Source organism: Candoia aspera, chromosome 4 (assembly GCF_035149785.1).
Source record: "Candoia aspera isolate rCanAsp1 chromosome 4, rCanAsp1.hap2, whole genome shotgun sequence".
NCBI classification, from domain to species: domain Eukaryota; kingdom Metazoa; phylum Chordata; class Lepidosauria; order Squamata; family Boidae; genus Candoia; species Candoia aspera.
In genome coordinates, this window is record NC_086156.1 from 67,749,233 (window position 1) to 67,762,894 (window position 13,662).

Consider the following 13,662-nt stretch of genomic DNA (forward strand, 5'->3'; position numbering starts at 1 on the left):
GGTATAAATCCCATCATATAAACCATATTGGGGGAGAATCCAAGATGGCCACTGGGAGCAGACGCTAATTGCTGCTGGGGGGGGGGGTTCCTAGTCTCTCAGAACCCTGATCCCCAGCCCCTTTTTGCCAACCGGGGTTTTGGGGGAGAGATTTTCATCAAATTGGTGGGTTCTCTGGTCTCCCTGTGCTGATGTTGGAGACAGCTGGAGCCCCCTCAGGTGGAGTGGCGGAGCATGGCAGAGCGCGGCAGACCCTTGCAGTAGCGGACTCTGGCAAACCCCTGCAGACACCGGTGGACCCTGCAAACCTCGATGGACCCTGCAGACCTCGGCAGTCCCTACAGACCTGCAAACCTTGGTGAACCCTAGTGGTCTCCTGCAGACCCCGGTGGCTTTGTAAACCTCAGCAAACCCGGCAGAACTCAGAGGACCTGGCAGACCTCGGCAGACCCTAGTGGGCCCCTCCAGACTCCAGCAGACCCTGGTGGCCTTGGCGGCCTGGGTGAGGTGGTGGAGTGTGACGGGCCTTGTGGGAGGAGCCCCCCGACTGGAGCGGCGGAGCATGGCGGGCCTTGTGGCAGTGGTGGACTCCAGTGGATCGCCTGCAGGCCTCAGGGGATGCTGGTGGCCTTTGGGGGGGTTTCCAAGCTCCCTGCCCGGGGACTGGTGGGACAGTGAGCCCCTGTATGGAGGGCCGGCCTTGATGTTGCGACGAGTCCCAAGGCTGCAGAGTGGGGTGTGGCGGCGCGGCAGACTGGTGGTGTGGCGGGGGGGGCAGTCTGATAGTGCATGGGACCCAGGTGGTGATTGAGTGGGTTTGGTGTGATACCCCCGTGGTTTTCACAACACAGGCGACCCAATACAGGGGACCCAGTAGATGCAAGGGGGGCAGGCCCCTGCAGTGGGGGAGAAGTGAGTTGGAGTGGAGGACCGGTCACTCCACTCCACTTTCAGAAATGTGCCCGGCCAGGTTTCAGGTGTAGCACCAGCTGAGACACCGGGATAGGGAAGGAAGGGTGGCAGTTGTCATCCAAGAGTCTCTAGTGGCCTTCACGGGTGCTGCTCTACAAGTGGCCAGCCTTTGAGACCCTGTTCTTCAAGTTGCGTTCCCGAGAACAGTTGGGAGTGTTGCTGCTCCCTGCTGCATAGCAACCTCCCTGCCTGAGCTGCTGGAGGCCATCTCGGGGCTGGTGGTGGAATTCCCCAGGCTTATGGTTATGGGGGACTTCAACCTGCTGTCCCTGGGGCATGTCTCCGAGGCAGCTTGGGAGTTCATGGCTACCATGGCAGCCATGGGCCTGTCTCAAATTATTTGGGACCCAACTCGAGACAGTGGCCTCACTCTGGACTTGGTTTTCTTGTCGGAGCAGTGGCAACGTGATCTGAGGGAAGAGTCAGATCTGTCCCCATTGTCATGGTCAGACAATGCCCTGATGGCCTTGAGATTATCTTGTGCTGCCCCCCTCCGCAGGGAGGCAGGGCCCATTCGATTGGTCCACCCCTGGCAACTGATGGATCCGACAGGGTGTCAGAGGGAGCTGGAGGTTATACCCGAGGATCTGCTGCACAGTCTGGCGGAGGCCCTGGCCACTGCTTGGAATAAAGAGGCGGCCGGGGCCTTGGACAGGATTGCGCCGGTGCAACCTCTCTTGCCCCATTCAACCCGACACTCCCCGTGGTTTACAGAGGAGCGGAAGGTTTTGAAGAGGGTTAAGAGACATCTAGAGCGTTGCTGGAGGAAGATGAAGACTGAATTTGATGGAACACAAGCTAGGGCCGCTATTAAGGCCTACCTTGTGGCGATAAGAGTGGTGAAACGTCAATATTTCTCCGCTCTTATTGCTTCCGCAGAATGCCACCCAACAGCCCTGTTTAAGTTTACTTGATCCCTTTTAGGCAAGGTGGACATAGTAACCCACCTACAGGGCCGTGCGGAGGTGTTTTCTGAACATCTGCAGGATAAAATTGCTCAGATCCATTCCAAGTTGGACTCTAAGCGTGAGGCACAGTCTGAGGAGATGCCGAGGGAACATGCTTACCCTGTTATCTGGGAACAGTTTGATCCTGTTGGGCCTAAGGAAGTGGACAGGATCCTCCAGACTGTAAATGTCACATGTAATCTAGACCCATGCCCTTCATGGCTGGTGAACGTGGCCCGGGAGATGACATGTGATTGGGTCCAGGTGATGGTTAATATATCCTTGAGAGAGGGGGGTGTTTCCAGCTACTTTCAAGGAGGCACTGGGTACACCGCCTCCTCAAAAAACCATCACTGGACCCTACTGTGTTGGACAACTTTCATCCTGTCTCCTACCTTCCCTCTTTGGGGAAGGTGGTTGAGAAAGTGGTGGCGTTACAACTCCAGAGGATTCTGGATGAAAAGGATTATCTAGACCCCTTTCAGTCAGGTTTTACGCCAGGATATGGGACAGAGACTACATTGGTTGCACTTATGTATGATCTCTGGCAGGAGTGGGATGGAGGGAGTGCATCCATTCTGGCTCTTCTTGACCTCTCAGTAGCTTTTGATACCATCGACCATGGTATCCTTTTGGGGCGGCTCAGGGATTTGGGGTTGGGTGGCATGGTTTTGCGCTGGTTCACCTCCTTCCTCCAGGGCCGGTCCCAATCGGTGGTGATAGGAGATGAGAGATCTGGCCTTCAACCCCTCTTGTGTGGGGTGCCACAGGGTTCAGTTCTCTCCCCTCTCCTATTCAACATCTACATGAAACCGCTGGGTGAGATCATCCATCATCACGGGATGTGGTAGCATCAATATGCTGATGATACTCAATTATATATCTCCATCCCAGGTGAGCTAAGTGATGCAGTGACTGCCCTTTCTCAGTGGGTGGGGGCTGTGGGGGTCTGGATGGGGAACAACAGGCTTCAGCTGAACCTTGGTAAGACAGAGTGGCTGTGGGTTGACGGCCCCTCTGTATCCAGAAAGTTGTCATCTTTAGTTCTGGATGGGGTTGCACTGCCCCATTCAGAACCAGATCTGGGGGTCCTCCTGGATTCATGACTCCTGCTTGAAGAGCAGGTGGCAGTCATGGCCAGAAGGGTCTTTGCACAAGTTTGTGTTGTGTGCCAGTTACGCCCATTCCTGGATCGAGATGCCCTCCAAACAGTCACTCATGCCGTGGTCATCTCCCATATAGACTACTGCAATGCACTCTACATGGGGCTACCCTTGAAGAGTATCTGGAAGCTACAGCTGGTGCAGAATGCAGCTGTGCGAGCTGTTTTTGGAGCCCCTAGAAGGGCACTTATAACACCGCTGTTGCGCGAGCTGCATTGGGTGCCAGTTTGCTTCCGGGTCCAATTCAAGGTGTTAGTTATCACCTTTAAAGCCCTACATGGCATGGGGCCAGGTTACCTAAGGGACCCTCTCATCCCCATAACATCGACCTGTCCCACCTGGTCATGCAGAGACGGCATGCTACGGACCCCGTTGGTAAGGGAATTCCACCTGGCGGGGTCCAGGAGGCAGGCCTTCTCTGCAATGGCACTCGCCCTCTGGAACATTCTGCCCCCGGAGGTGAGGCAGGCCCCTTTGCTTCTGGCCTTCCATAAGAATTTGAAGACCTGGTTCTGCCGCCTCACCTGGGGTGGGAAGGGCACCAGTCCTTCCTGGGGGTGGTTCGTGCCATAGTGCCCTCCCTACAGAATGAGATCTTACCACTGCTTGGATTTTATATTTATTTATTCTCTATTTATATTGGTCATTTGTAATGTAATTTATATATTTTATGATTTTAACTCAATTTTATTGTAAACCACCCAGAGTCCCCCTAGGGGGAGATGGATGGGGATAGAAATTTGATAGATAGATTGATTGATTGATAGATAGATAATCTTCTGACAATAACATCCCACTACCTTTTACATTAGACAAGCTGGCCAATATCTATGCAGAAGAATAACAGCCATAAGCTGACATCAGAAATGGCAATAAAAAACAAGTGGTAAAACATTTGGCTATTAATCACACAATACTCATCCTTGAGAAAGTTGTTCTGAGATGAAATTATTCTAAATGCATTAGGAACCTTTACACACTTTCTCAGGTATTAAGCAGCAAGTAAAATTACACACGTTAAGCAATTGTTTAATGTAAAAATACCTGTGTCACCCCTGCTTTGCTAATAGCCACTACTTGTAAGTAACTCTCAGTCTTTCACCATTCCCCTCTTCTCTTTTCTCCCACTCCAACAATATGGTGTATTGTGTAAAATATTGTGTAAAACTCTGCTCTTAAAATTATCTGCGATTGATCAGGCAGCCTGTGATTCATGAAAGATTAAGTATTAATATAGATGTTAAGTCTTTGAACTGCCACAAGTTTTTTTTAATTCCAATCTAGTAGTTCCAAAGATAAATGATTGGTGGAAGACTAGAACTAGCTGAACCAACCGTAGTTTAAGAGATTCCTACAGCTTTAAGTTAGTCTTTCCTAGCCCAGCGCTCTCTAGACGAAATAAAACAGTTTCCATTATCCAGAGCCAGCATTTAATCGTTTAAGAACTCCATGTTTTGATTACGATATAACTCAATACGTCTTATTTCGGAGACGGAGGTGGAGAAGAGGCGGCTAGAAACTCTTAAGCCCGATTCCCCAAGCAAACGAAATCCTGTCACAAAAACCTCTGGGGAGCTACCGAAGCGACCCTTCCCCACTACGCCTACCAGCGAATCCATAGCGATCTTCTTCAAGCCCGAGGCCGCAACCAGAACCGCGCTGAGGCCGCAAATATTATCCCGCCCGTCTCGTTTGAAAAGATCGACGTATCCCGCGACGCAAGCGTATCATGGGGGAGATAGTTCATTGGTCAGACGTCCATTGCGTCACAAAAGGATGGGGACGGATGAAGAACAGGAAATTAAAGTGTTTTCATAGATCTATGAATAATTGCTAAATTGGACTCATACAGAGAACACTTTGTGAGAATACATTTGAGAAACATGTTGATCACCGAGTGGCAGAAATTGCCATGAACTTAAAAGATAAGAGAGACATCGTAGAGTTACGATGAGTTCTTTCCTTTTCCAGCAAACGATGACAAAGATTATTATCTTTTAGTTTTCAATATCTGACATAGTAGTGCTAAACATTGTGAAGCTACAGAAGGTTTCGTGTATATACAGGGAACTTAACGGGCAGGGCGCAAAGTTTCGGTTTCCAGCAAAGCTCTACATTACAGACAAAACGATCACCGTTTAGTGTTATTTGAACGAAAAGCCCCTGCTAGATATGTAGGCCTAAATCTTCAGGGATCGCTGCTAGCTTCCGCAACTTACGAAGAAATAAAAAATATTTTCAGGGCATTTAACAAACTTATCGTATCATGGAAAGTAAGACCTATTTCTGCCGCTTAAATCCTGGACTTGTCATTGTTATATACTGTTTGCAAACAGGGCCAGACATTGGGCGTTCAAAAAAACTCGAAGATCCTGCTTCCGCCCTTTCTAAATACATGCGCTAGTTTGCCCCTCTTAATGCTCTGTGTGCCGCTATCCGCCCCTGGAAGAAGAGGAGGAGCTATCGAGGAGGAAGCTGGATCGCTGAAGCTAAGCTGCTCCTCGTAGATTGGCGATTTAGGCTATGAATCCGTGGAGGAACTTGGGCGACTGGCACCCGCCTGAGCAGCGGCTTGACTGAACTGTAACCCGGGAAGAAACATCGTTGGAGCTGGAGAAAGGCTGAGATGAGTAGCCGAATAGCGATTAAAGGACTGGGCTAGGACGTGAATTGGCGGCGGAGAACCGCAGCATCAAGTTCGTCTTCGGCCACGGAAGTTTATTTTAGACCAGTCACGTTGGTTTAGCCCACTGTTTCTCATTATGGACAAAATCTATCTGATTGCTAAGAGTCGACAACGGTTTGATGGCACGTAATCATGCTGGGAATTCTGGGAATTCAAGTCCACACACCTTAAAAGTTGCCAAGGTTGAGAAAAACTGGCTTAGCCCAATCTACTTCCTAGGGTTTGTTGCTGTAGGGAAAAACTGGACAGAGTGGACACCACCAAATTGGGATACAAGTCTAATAAACAACGTAGCCTGTCTAAGCCATACTAAGGTGGCTACTTTAAATTCCACAAAAGAAAATCTGATTATAATTGCAATAAATTAACAGAGGGCTCTAAAATTATATTATTTAAAATGAATATATTTATGCAAAATGTTTCTCCATATCTTTAATAGCACTGTACTACCAGATTTTTAAAACGCTTCAGAAGAAATGTTCAAAGGATTTTGTTGTTTTTTCCCCTCCTCTGCTCAGGAAGTCATACTAGCTACTTCCCTGGTCAGCATAAAAGTATCCTTAGTGCAAAACTGAAGAGGACAGTTGAGGCAGTTTTCTACCTGCAACACCTCGTACATTCCTGAGGCAGCAGCTAAGTACCAAATGTGTTTCCACGCTTCAGAACAAGCCAGCCTCAATTTAAAATAGCCAAGTCTTAAGCTGAGGCTAGTAAGAAAAGTAGCAAATCCCTTTGTTTGATTTGTGTCAGGATACAAATATGAGCTCAGTCAGGATACAAATATTAGCTCAAACAAGATAGAACTGGTACAAGAAACCAGGTAGCTCCTTCCTTTATTAATATATTAATTTGCCCTTTTCATCTCCATAAGAAGCATTAACCACAGTGTGATGGTTTCCTCAGACACTTTGGGAATGGGGTTGGGGCTGTAGAATTACATCATGGGTGCTAACAATGGACACTGGAAAGAGGAAACTCTTGCAATATTACCAGCTTGTGTACTGTTTCTGGCCACAGTCAGTGCTGTTTAACTCTTACCATGCAACAATTATCTCAAACTGCCAGTGCCAGCCCCAGCATTAAGCAGTGAGAATTCACCTCAGTTGGCAGATGCTAAGCGAGAAGTAGCTGTGGAAGCACCTTAATTCCTCTTAAGCGTGGTGGAGGGTATTGCCAGTGTTAAAGTCTATGGACACATGGCATTTTTCTTTGCCCCAGACAGCAAAATATCTTGGAATAGAACTACTATATATGCACATTCCATATGCACTACACACATACATCAAGAGATAATCAATAGTGCCTTGCTACAGACCTCCATGACTATGGCCAAGGGATATTTATAGAACTCAAGGTCTTCTAGGTAAAGAGTTCAAGTCTAGGTAGGATGCAGGAAATACAGAAGTTACTCTTTTACTGCCATTATTCCTATTAAAGCAGTACAATGATAGAACACTAAACACTAGGCCCCTAATGAAAAGGGGAGGGTTTTGATTTCATATTTCAATAAAATTACATGCCTGGTTCTCATTGTAAACCATTAATTATAAAATAAACATATTGTCATTGCAATATGTCCCAAAATACTGACAAAGTCATGCACATGTTGATGTTACCTTTTCAAATTATTTAATATGAAAGACAAAAAGCTGTTTTCATAACCTTATGCTATACATTTTATCTTGTACACACAAATAAAAATAATTCCTTCAAAGTGTATTGAAATCAATTCAGAAATAATGCAAACTGTGGAAGTATAGAATTATAATTATACATATTTTTCTTTTAAACTGAAAGCCCTATTTATGATTACCTGTGTGAGCAAAATAATCCTCAAGATCAATTAACTGGCTGCACCACAGGTATGGAGATTTTTCTGTTGACAATGGCCCTTTTTTGTATGTTTCTATAAACTAAGATCAGCAAGGAAGACTTGCTAGGACAGATTCTTCAGTTTCAAGCTGGCTGATGTATGACATCAAATGCAGTTTTGCATATGCAAATACAGTCTTGTTGCTCCGTTTGAACGCTGATTAGTAACCCCAGAGAAAAACAGACAGCACAAGACATAATCACATCCAGACTGTCAAATAACACACAAAATTAAATCACTTAATACATCCTACTAGAACTTCATGCATTAAATCTTGCTTTATTGCCTCCTAATTTTTAAGCCTTTCTGAGTACATAGTAATTTGCTTTCTCCAAAACTATTTCATACTGAAAAATGTAAAATGTTTATTTGGGAAAGTACAATAAAATTTTGAAGGGTGGTTGTACGTTAAGAGTAACTCCCGAATGTTGGAGTAAATTTGATACGGGTCGCAGCTCACAGAATAATTATCTTTGGTGCTTAAGTGTCTACTGAAACAAGGAACAAGTTGTTGTCATAATCTTCACAATGACCATAAAGGCAGTGGTGGGACAATATATAATGGGCAACAATTCAATCACTCAGGGCTACATACATGAAACAAAAATGAATTAATTATGCTTCTGTAATACATACCTTTTCATACAAATTACTAAAAGCCAAAGCTGTTTTTCTCACTGTGGGTTCAAGCTCAACTCCCTGCATTCCCTAGCCAATATGGCTATTGCTGAGGTTTCCAGGGGTTGAAGCCCACACTTCTGGAAGCTACCTAGGTTTTGGAGTACTGAGCTAAGTTATTTCTCTTGTCCCCTGCTAATATACTTTACATTTAACTTTAGATGTCTAAACTATTTGTAGTCAGATTCATTATAGCTGAAACATACTTGTATCCAAATATTTTACAGAATCACCAGTAGCCAAATCAAAAATAAAAAGAGACAACAACCATTTACACCTCTAGTATGTTTAAGCCTACTGATTTCAGCTTAAGCATTGTGGGATCCATGTTAAGTTATAGCAACAGTATAAAACTTCCAAAAGCTAGGGGACTTATGTAAAAATAAGAAACTCCTCTGACAAAGGGATTGCCAATAAGACAATTCAACATCCTGGACAGATGGAAGTTATTCAAATCTGAACCACTCCTAATTATATAACAATGGGATGCTGCTTGTGGGTCCAATTTTAACAACAAAGAAGTTTTGTTGTTGGGGTTTTTTTTTTTTTTTGCCACCAAGCCTTACTTTCCTACCAATTATCCCCTCAAGTGTTTTTCTCCTAAACCAAGCTCCACTACTTCAAAAATAATACACTTAGGATTAGAGTTTGCAGGAAAGAAATCAACAAACGGGTGCTATGCACCTATATGTCCCTTTTGTTATTAAGAAAGATCAAATCCACATTTTCTTTGTTTGGGACTGGCTGAGGTTTAAAACAAGTGCAAAGCAATGAGTAATGTATGTATGTGATTGCCAGCTAAACTCAAATTTCAAAGCTCTCTAAAAGAAATATAACACATTTCCCCTAAAAGCATGTTAATTCCTTTTTCAATTAGGATCAAATCAGTCTTCTTTATACACAGTTCTTTACAACAATATGTAAAGGATCCATGAAAATCAAATATTTAGGAAATAAACACAACAGTATCTGCAGTTTGTCACATGTTATTCTGGTATTCTGCTTCTGGTGTAAGTGCAAAGTGAACTCACATCACTTCACTGAGCTCAGTTTTTCCTAACTATAATCTGTTCCATTTTTTTAAAAAAACTGCTTTGCATTTTATACAATGAAAAACAGGATAAATATGTGATTGTAATGGAACATTACTGGATGTATGGATTTAGGGCTAGGACGCAGTGGAGAAAAACAGCAGAAAAAATAATCAGTTTGAACGTGGCACAATTTCTCCAGTCGATTGCCACATCACATAATGCTCAGCTTTTTTCAGTGCAGATTTTCTATTTGCCTTTCTGGTCTTTTTTGCAGATAGTAATAAAAGTTTTTTTCTTCCAAAAAAGAGCCATATTTTCCAGCAAGCTTCAAATTTCCTTAAATACAGGTAACTATGATAACGTTCCAATTTATTTTGCTGTAGGGCTACTCAGAAGAGCTCACATCTTCCACTCTTCAATTCTGAATTAAGGCTTTGTATATAGTACCATTTATAAAAAAGGGATGGTGCCACACTCATTTCATATGGTCCTATTACACCATAAACAGTAAACCTGTATCAGTTATTTTCGTGAGCAAAATAATATCTAACTGGTGGTCCTGGCAAGTCTTCTTCACCATCTATTTCTGGAGCAAATGATACTGTGAGGTCCACATATTTCTTATTCACTGCTGGTTTCACAAGTTTTTGCATCCTATAAGATATGATTGAAAAGTTAAAAAGTAACAAACACATGACAAAAGAGTTTCTTGAAGGATCAGAAAACATAATTTTTAGAGATTAACATGGACCTTGAAGAACATAATCAGAAACAAATTGAAAGGTGTTAATAAAAGTATGCTGCAATTATTCAATAGTTAGGGGGGCATTCTTAATCTTTTCTATCAACGTTTAATTGTTTATTGACTTCTCTAAGGTAGGGATTCTAGCTTTCCAGAATAATTGTGCTTCCTGATAAGGAAATGGATCTGTGCTCCAAAGTTACTTCTTTTTATTTTGATATGCTTACGTTATAAATTGAAAAGCTAAGGCGGATGGTTGTTTTCATTCATTATTTAATTATTCTGTTCTGCCTGCTATGCATTTCAGCTCCTGATCAAGCAATATGATTTAGGAAGTGTGAGATGAGGAAGAAAGCCTTGACAATTTCAGGGTCTCACTTCTAATCCTTTAATGTGCCCCTGCCCTCACTTCCTTTGCCAGGCCATATATATACTATTTGTTTATTTGTTTGTTTTCATATTTCTACCCTGTCATAACCCAGAGACTCTAAGCAGTTTACACAGATTATAAAACCACATTCAAGTATAATATCCATAAAAACATTTTAAAAATCCAAAAATAAAACCACAAATAATAAAAATAGAAAGTAAAGATGGCATGATAAAATTACAGTGTTAAAATCCAAGCAGCTTAAATAAACAGGAAAGTATTTTCTATTTAGGATCTAATCCATAATGAATAAGCTGTTCTGGTATAATGTATATAATATTGGTCTCATTGTGATTACTTCTTTTCTACTTTGACAGAAAAAAATCTCCAAATGGATTATTCCCAATAAGCAAGGCTTGTCATGAGTAAGGATGGCGAGCAGGGGGCTCCCACCCAGACTGTCAAGCGCATGCGTAGCACTGAGGAACTGTTCAGCCATTCAAAGAGACACAGATCGGGATCGCCTTAACCCTTGGGGGTTATATGTCTGGGTTTTTCCCACGCTTCTTCAGTTTGTTAGGATTCTTGTTAAGTACTAGTAATAAATATTAGAGACCAGTTCATTGTCTCAGTGTGTTTCCTGGTAGTTAGGACAAGGCTTACACAAATCAAAGAAGTAAAGTTTGCTATGTAGAAGAAAGCACCTGCCCTATTTTAGAACTAAACGTATCTTCAAAAAGGCAGTTATTAGTCTAACTTTATACAACACAGAATTCTTCTCCCTGCTCACATCTTAAGATAGTACAACAGAAAATTATAAGTAGAGTATCTGTGCAGTATGTCAGGTTGTTTCTCGGTTGCAAAACAAGATGGAGATATGTGATGGAACAATAATATCTGCCATCAATGGTAGACCCATATTCTCTCCTTAACAGTCCACTGGACAGACTTATCACAAAAAGCTGAAAGTGCAGTGTTGTTGTTGTTTTTTAACTATGGAGGTAAATATCTTAAAAAGGGATATTCAAAAGTGGTATGCATCTGAAACTGAGACTGCTGGAACATTTGTCCCTGACAGCAACTCTGGAAATAGTAGAAGTCACAAACTCTACGAAAGCAGAGCTGACGACCCTGGCAAAGAACCAAGGAACTGGTGAGTAAACCGGTTCCTTGGACCCTCTTCAGATAAGGAGAGGATGGGAGATCACCCATATATGCTCTGGACAGCTGCTCCCCAGGAGACTGCAGGACAGCAGTTTTCCACAGGTTTGAGCATCAGGAGATGATGGGATTAGCCATCTTGTATCTGTGTCGAAGACATTTAAAGGACGCTATGTTCTGTTTTAAAAAGAAATCTCCTAACATATCCAAAATAAAACAAAACTTTTTGGTAGAAGCTCAAAGTTCCCATGAATTTTAGAGTTACTACTCAGTTAACACTTACGTCAGCTTTAATCGTTTAACGTGGCCAGGCATTACAGGAACATACAACATTTTAACTCCCTGGACCACCATAGTTGGTTCAATTCCATATTTTTCCTGTAACACACACATTTAAAAATATTTTCAGTTGTATCAGATAGAAAATGGAGTATTCAGAAACAAAGGAAAAAACCCAATTCAGTACGATCATTAGCAGAAAAATTTTCAGTGAAATCTAACAGAACATTAACATGTTTTCCAATTATTTCTGCTATATATTTTATTAAATACCTTACTTTGACAGCATTTATGAAGTCCAGCAGTGTGAAATCATCTTTCCCATAAATAGTCCATCTATCCCAGATTGTGAAAGATATTCCATTTCTGTTACAAAGTAAGAATGAAAAACATTTTTGTAAATGCATAAAATAGCGTTGGGGGACAGGGGGTTGCTAAGCTTCAGGTTGCACATTGTGTACATGCTGATATTGCAGTTGAGCTTTCAAGCTGCACGCTAAAGGCAAAAATTATATTGTTTTATTTACTGAATGTTGATAGCAGATTGCCATATAGGTCTAAAAATTAGGACAGCTATAGTAACAGAATATTGCAGGCCTGAATCTGTTTCCCTCCTCCCTCACTTTATGTGAATTAGGGAGGAACCTGCCTGAGGCATTTTTTCAAATTAGTTTCTTGGAATGGACTTAAGCCGCACTTGTCTGATTGTTGCTTTGATCATGATCTTCCCACTGTCCATCAAGGCCATTCCCTATGCCCTCTACCTTGGACTGTTACCCAGTTTACCTTTTTTGACCCAGTCGAAAATGAGAGAAGAAACGTCTTCTTTTCAATTTTCATTGTTTCCTGCAATGTAACCCTATGAACATTTAGAGCTTTGTACCATATGGAATATGGAATACTCAGGGTGTTTAGAGTTCTGTCTTGCTAGACCACAGCCAAGTGGGAATGTTCCAGTGGGACATTTTAGGAATGGCTGTTTTTTTCCAAATTCAGAACAAAACACTGTTTATAATTCATACACTCTTTGTATTTCCTGCCAGGCAGCAGGTGATATTCTAAAAAACTGACTCTGCTGATAAATGTCTTGTCAGTTGTGTAGTAATACTTTAATGTATACAAAGATTTCATTGGGAAACTGCATACTCAAAATATACCCTGTTTAATATCTTAATTTACCTTATTTCTGTTTTTCTAACTTCAGCTGTTTCTGTAAAGACAACTATTGGAATGGCCAAGTTGAAAAAACAGTTCTTATATGCTTGAAACGGATAGACACCCACTACTTTGATCAATTCCAAAGCAACCTAGAGAAGAAAAGGAAAGGAATGTAAAAGCAGGAAAAACTGACATATTTCATCTCAAATGCAGCTAAAATAACCACAGCAACATACATGCAACATACTTAATGAACTACAGACTATAGCCTATGGAATGGAATCTGAAATTATGTTTGAATTTAGCCATTGAAGTATCTCAGATACTTTATTTCATGAAACATATTTTTTTTTGTTGTAATCTCCAGACAAAACTGTATCAAACATTTCCAGTTTTCCTGCCACTAAGTTACAAGTATTAAGCAAGTATGTCTTTAAAACAAAAGGTCACTTTGCACATCACAAAATTCCTATCAAAAGCCATTCCTATGTAGGAATTTAGTTGAAGGAGTTGTGAAAAAAATTATAAAGTATGATCCTACATGAGGATAATTGATAGTGTATACACAACATGCAAATTAGTATATTATGTGAAATTAT

General features: G+C 42.1%; 2 protein-coding genes across 2 annotated transcripts in view; both read right to left on the reverse strand.

Moving 5' to 3' along the window:
- CENPC (centromere protein C) overlaps positions 1-4,754 on the reverse strand; it is a 41,326-nt gene extending 36,572 nt beyond the window's left edge. Inside the window, exon 1 of the mRNA XM_063302048.1 lies at positions 4,690-4,754. Within this exon, the coding sequence (XP_063158118.1) occupies positions 4,690-4,701 (12 nt within the window). The 5' untranslated portion in view covers positions 4,702-4,754. The remainder of the gene's footprint in view (positions 1-4,689) is intronic.
- Positions 4,755-7,894: 3,140 nt separating this feature from the next.
- The window catches only part of UBA6 (ubiquitin like modifier activating enzyme 6), a 72,265-nt gene continuing 66,497 nt past the window's right edge, over positions 7,895-13,662 (reverse strand). The window contains exons 30-33 of the mRNA XM_063300335.1: positions 13,085-13,212; positions 12,184-12,271; positions 11,910-12,004; positions 7,895-10,007 (exon numbers count right to left, since the gene is read on the reverse strand). Of these exons, the coding sequence (XP_063156405.1) occupies positions 9,872-10,007; positions 11,910-12,004; positions 12,184-12,271; positions 13,085-13,212 (447 nt within the window). The 3' untranslated portion in view covers positions 7,895-9,871. The remainder of the gene's footprint in view (positions 10,008-11,909; positions 12,005-12,183; positions 12,272-13,084; positions 13,213-13,662) is intronic.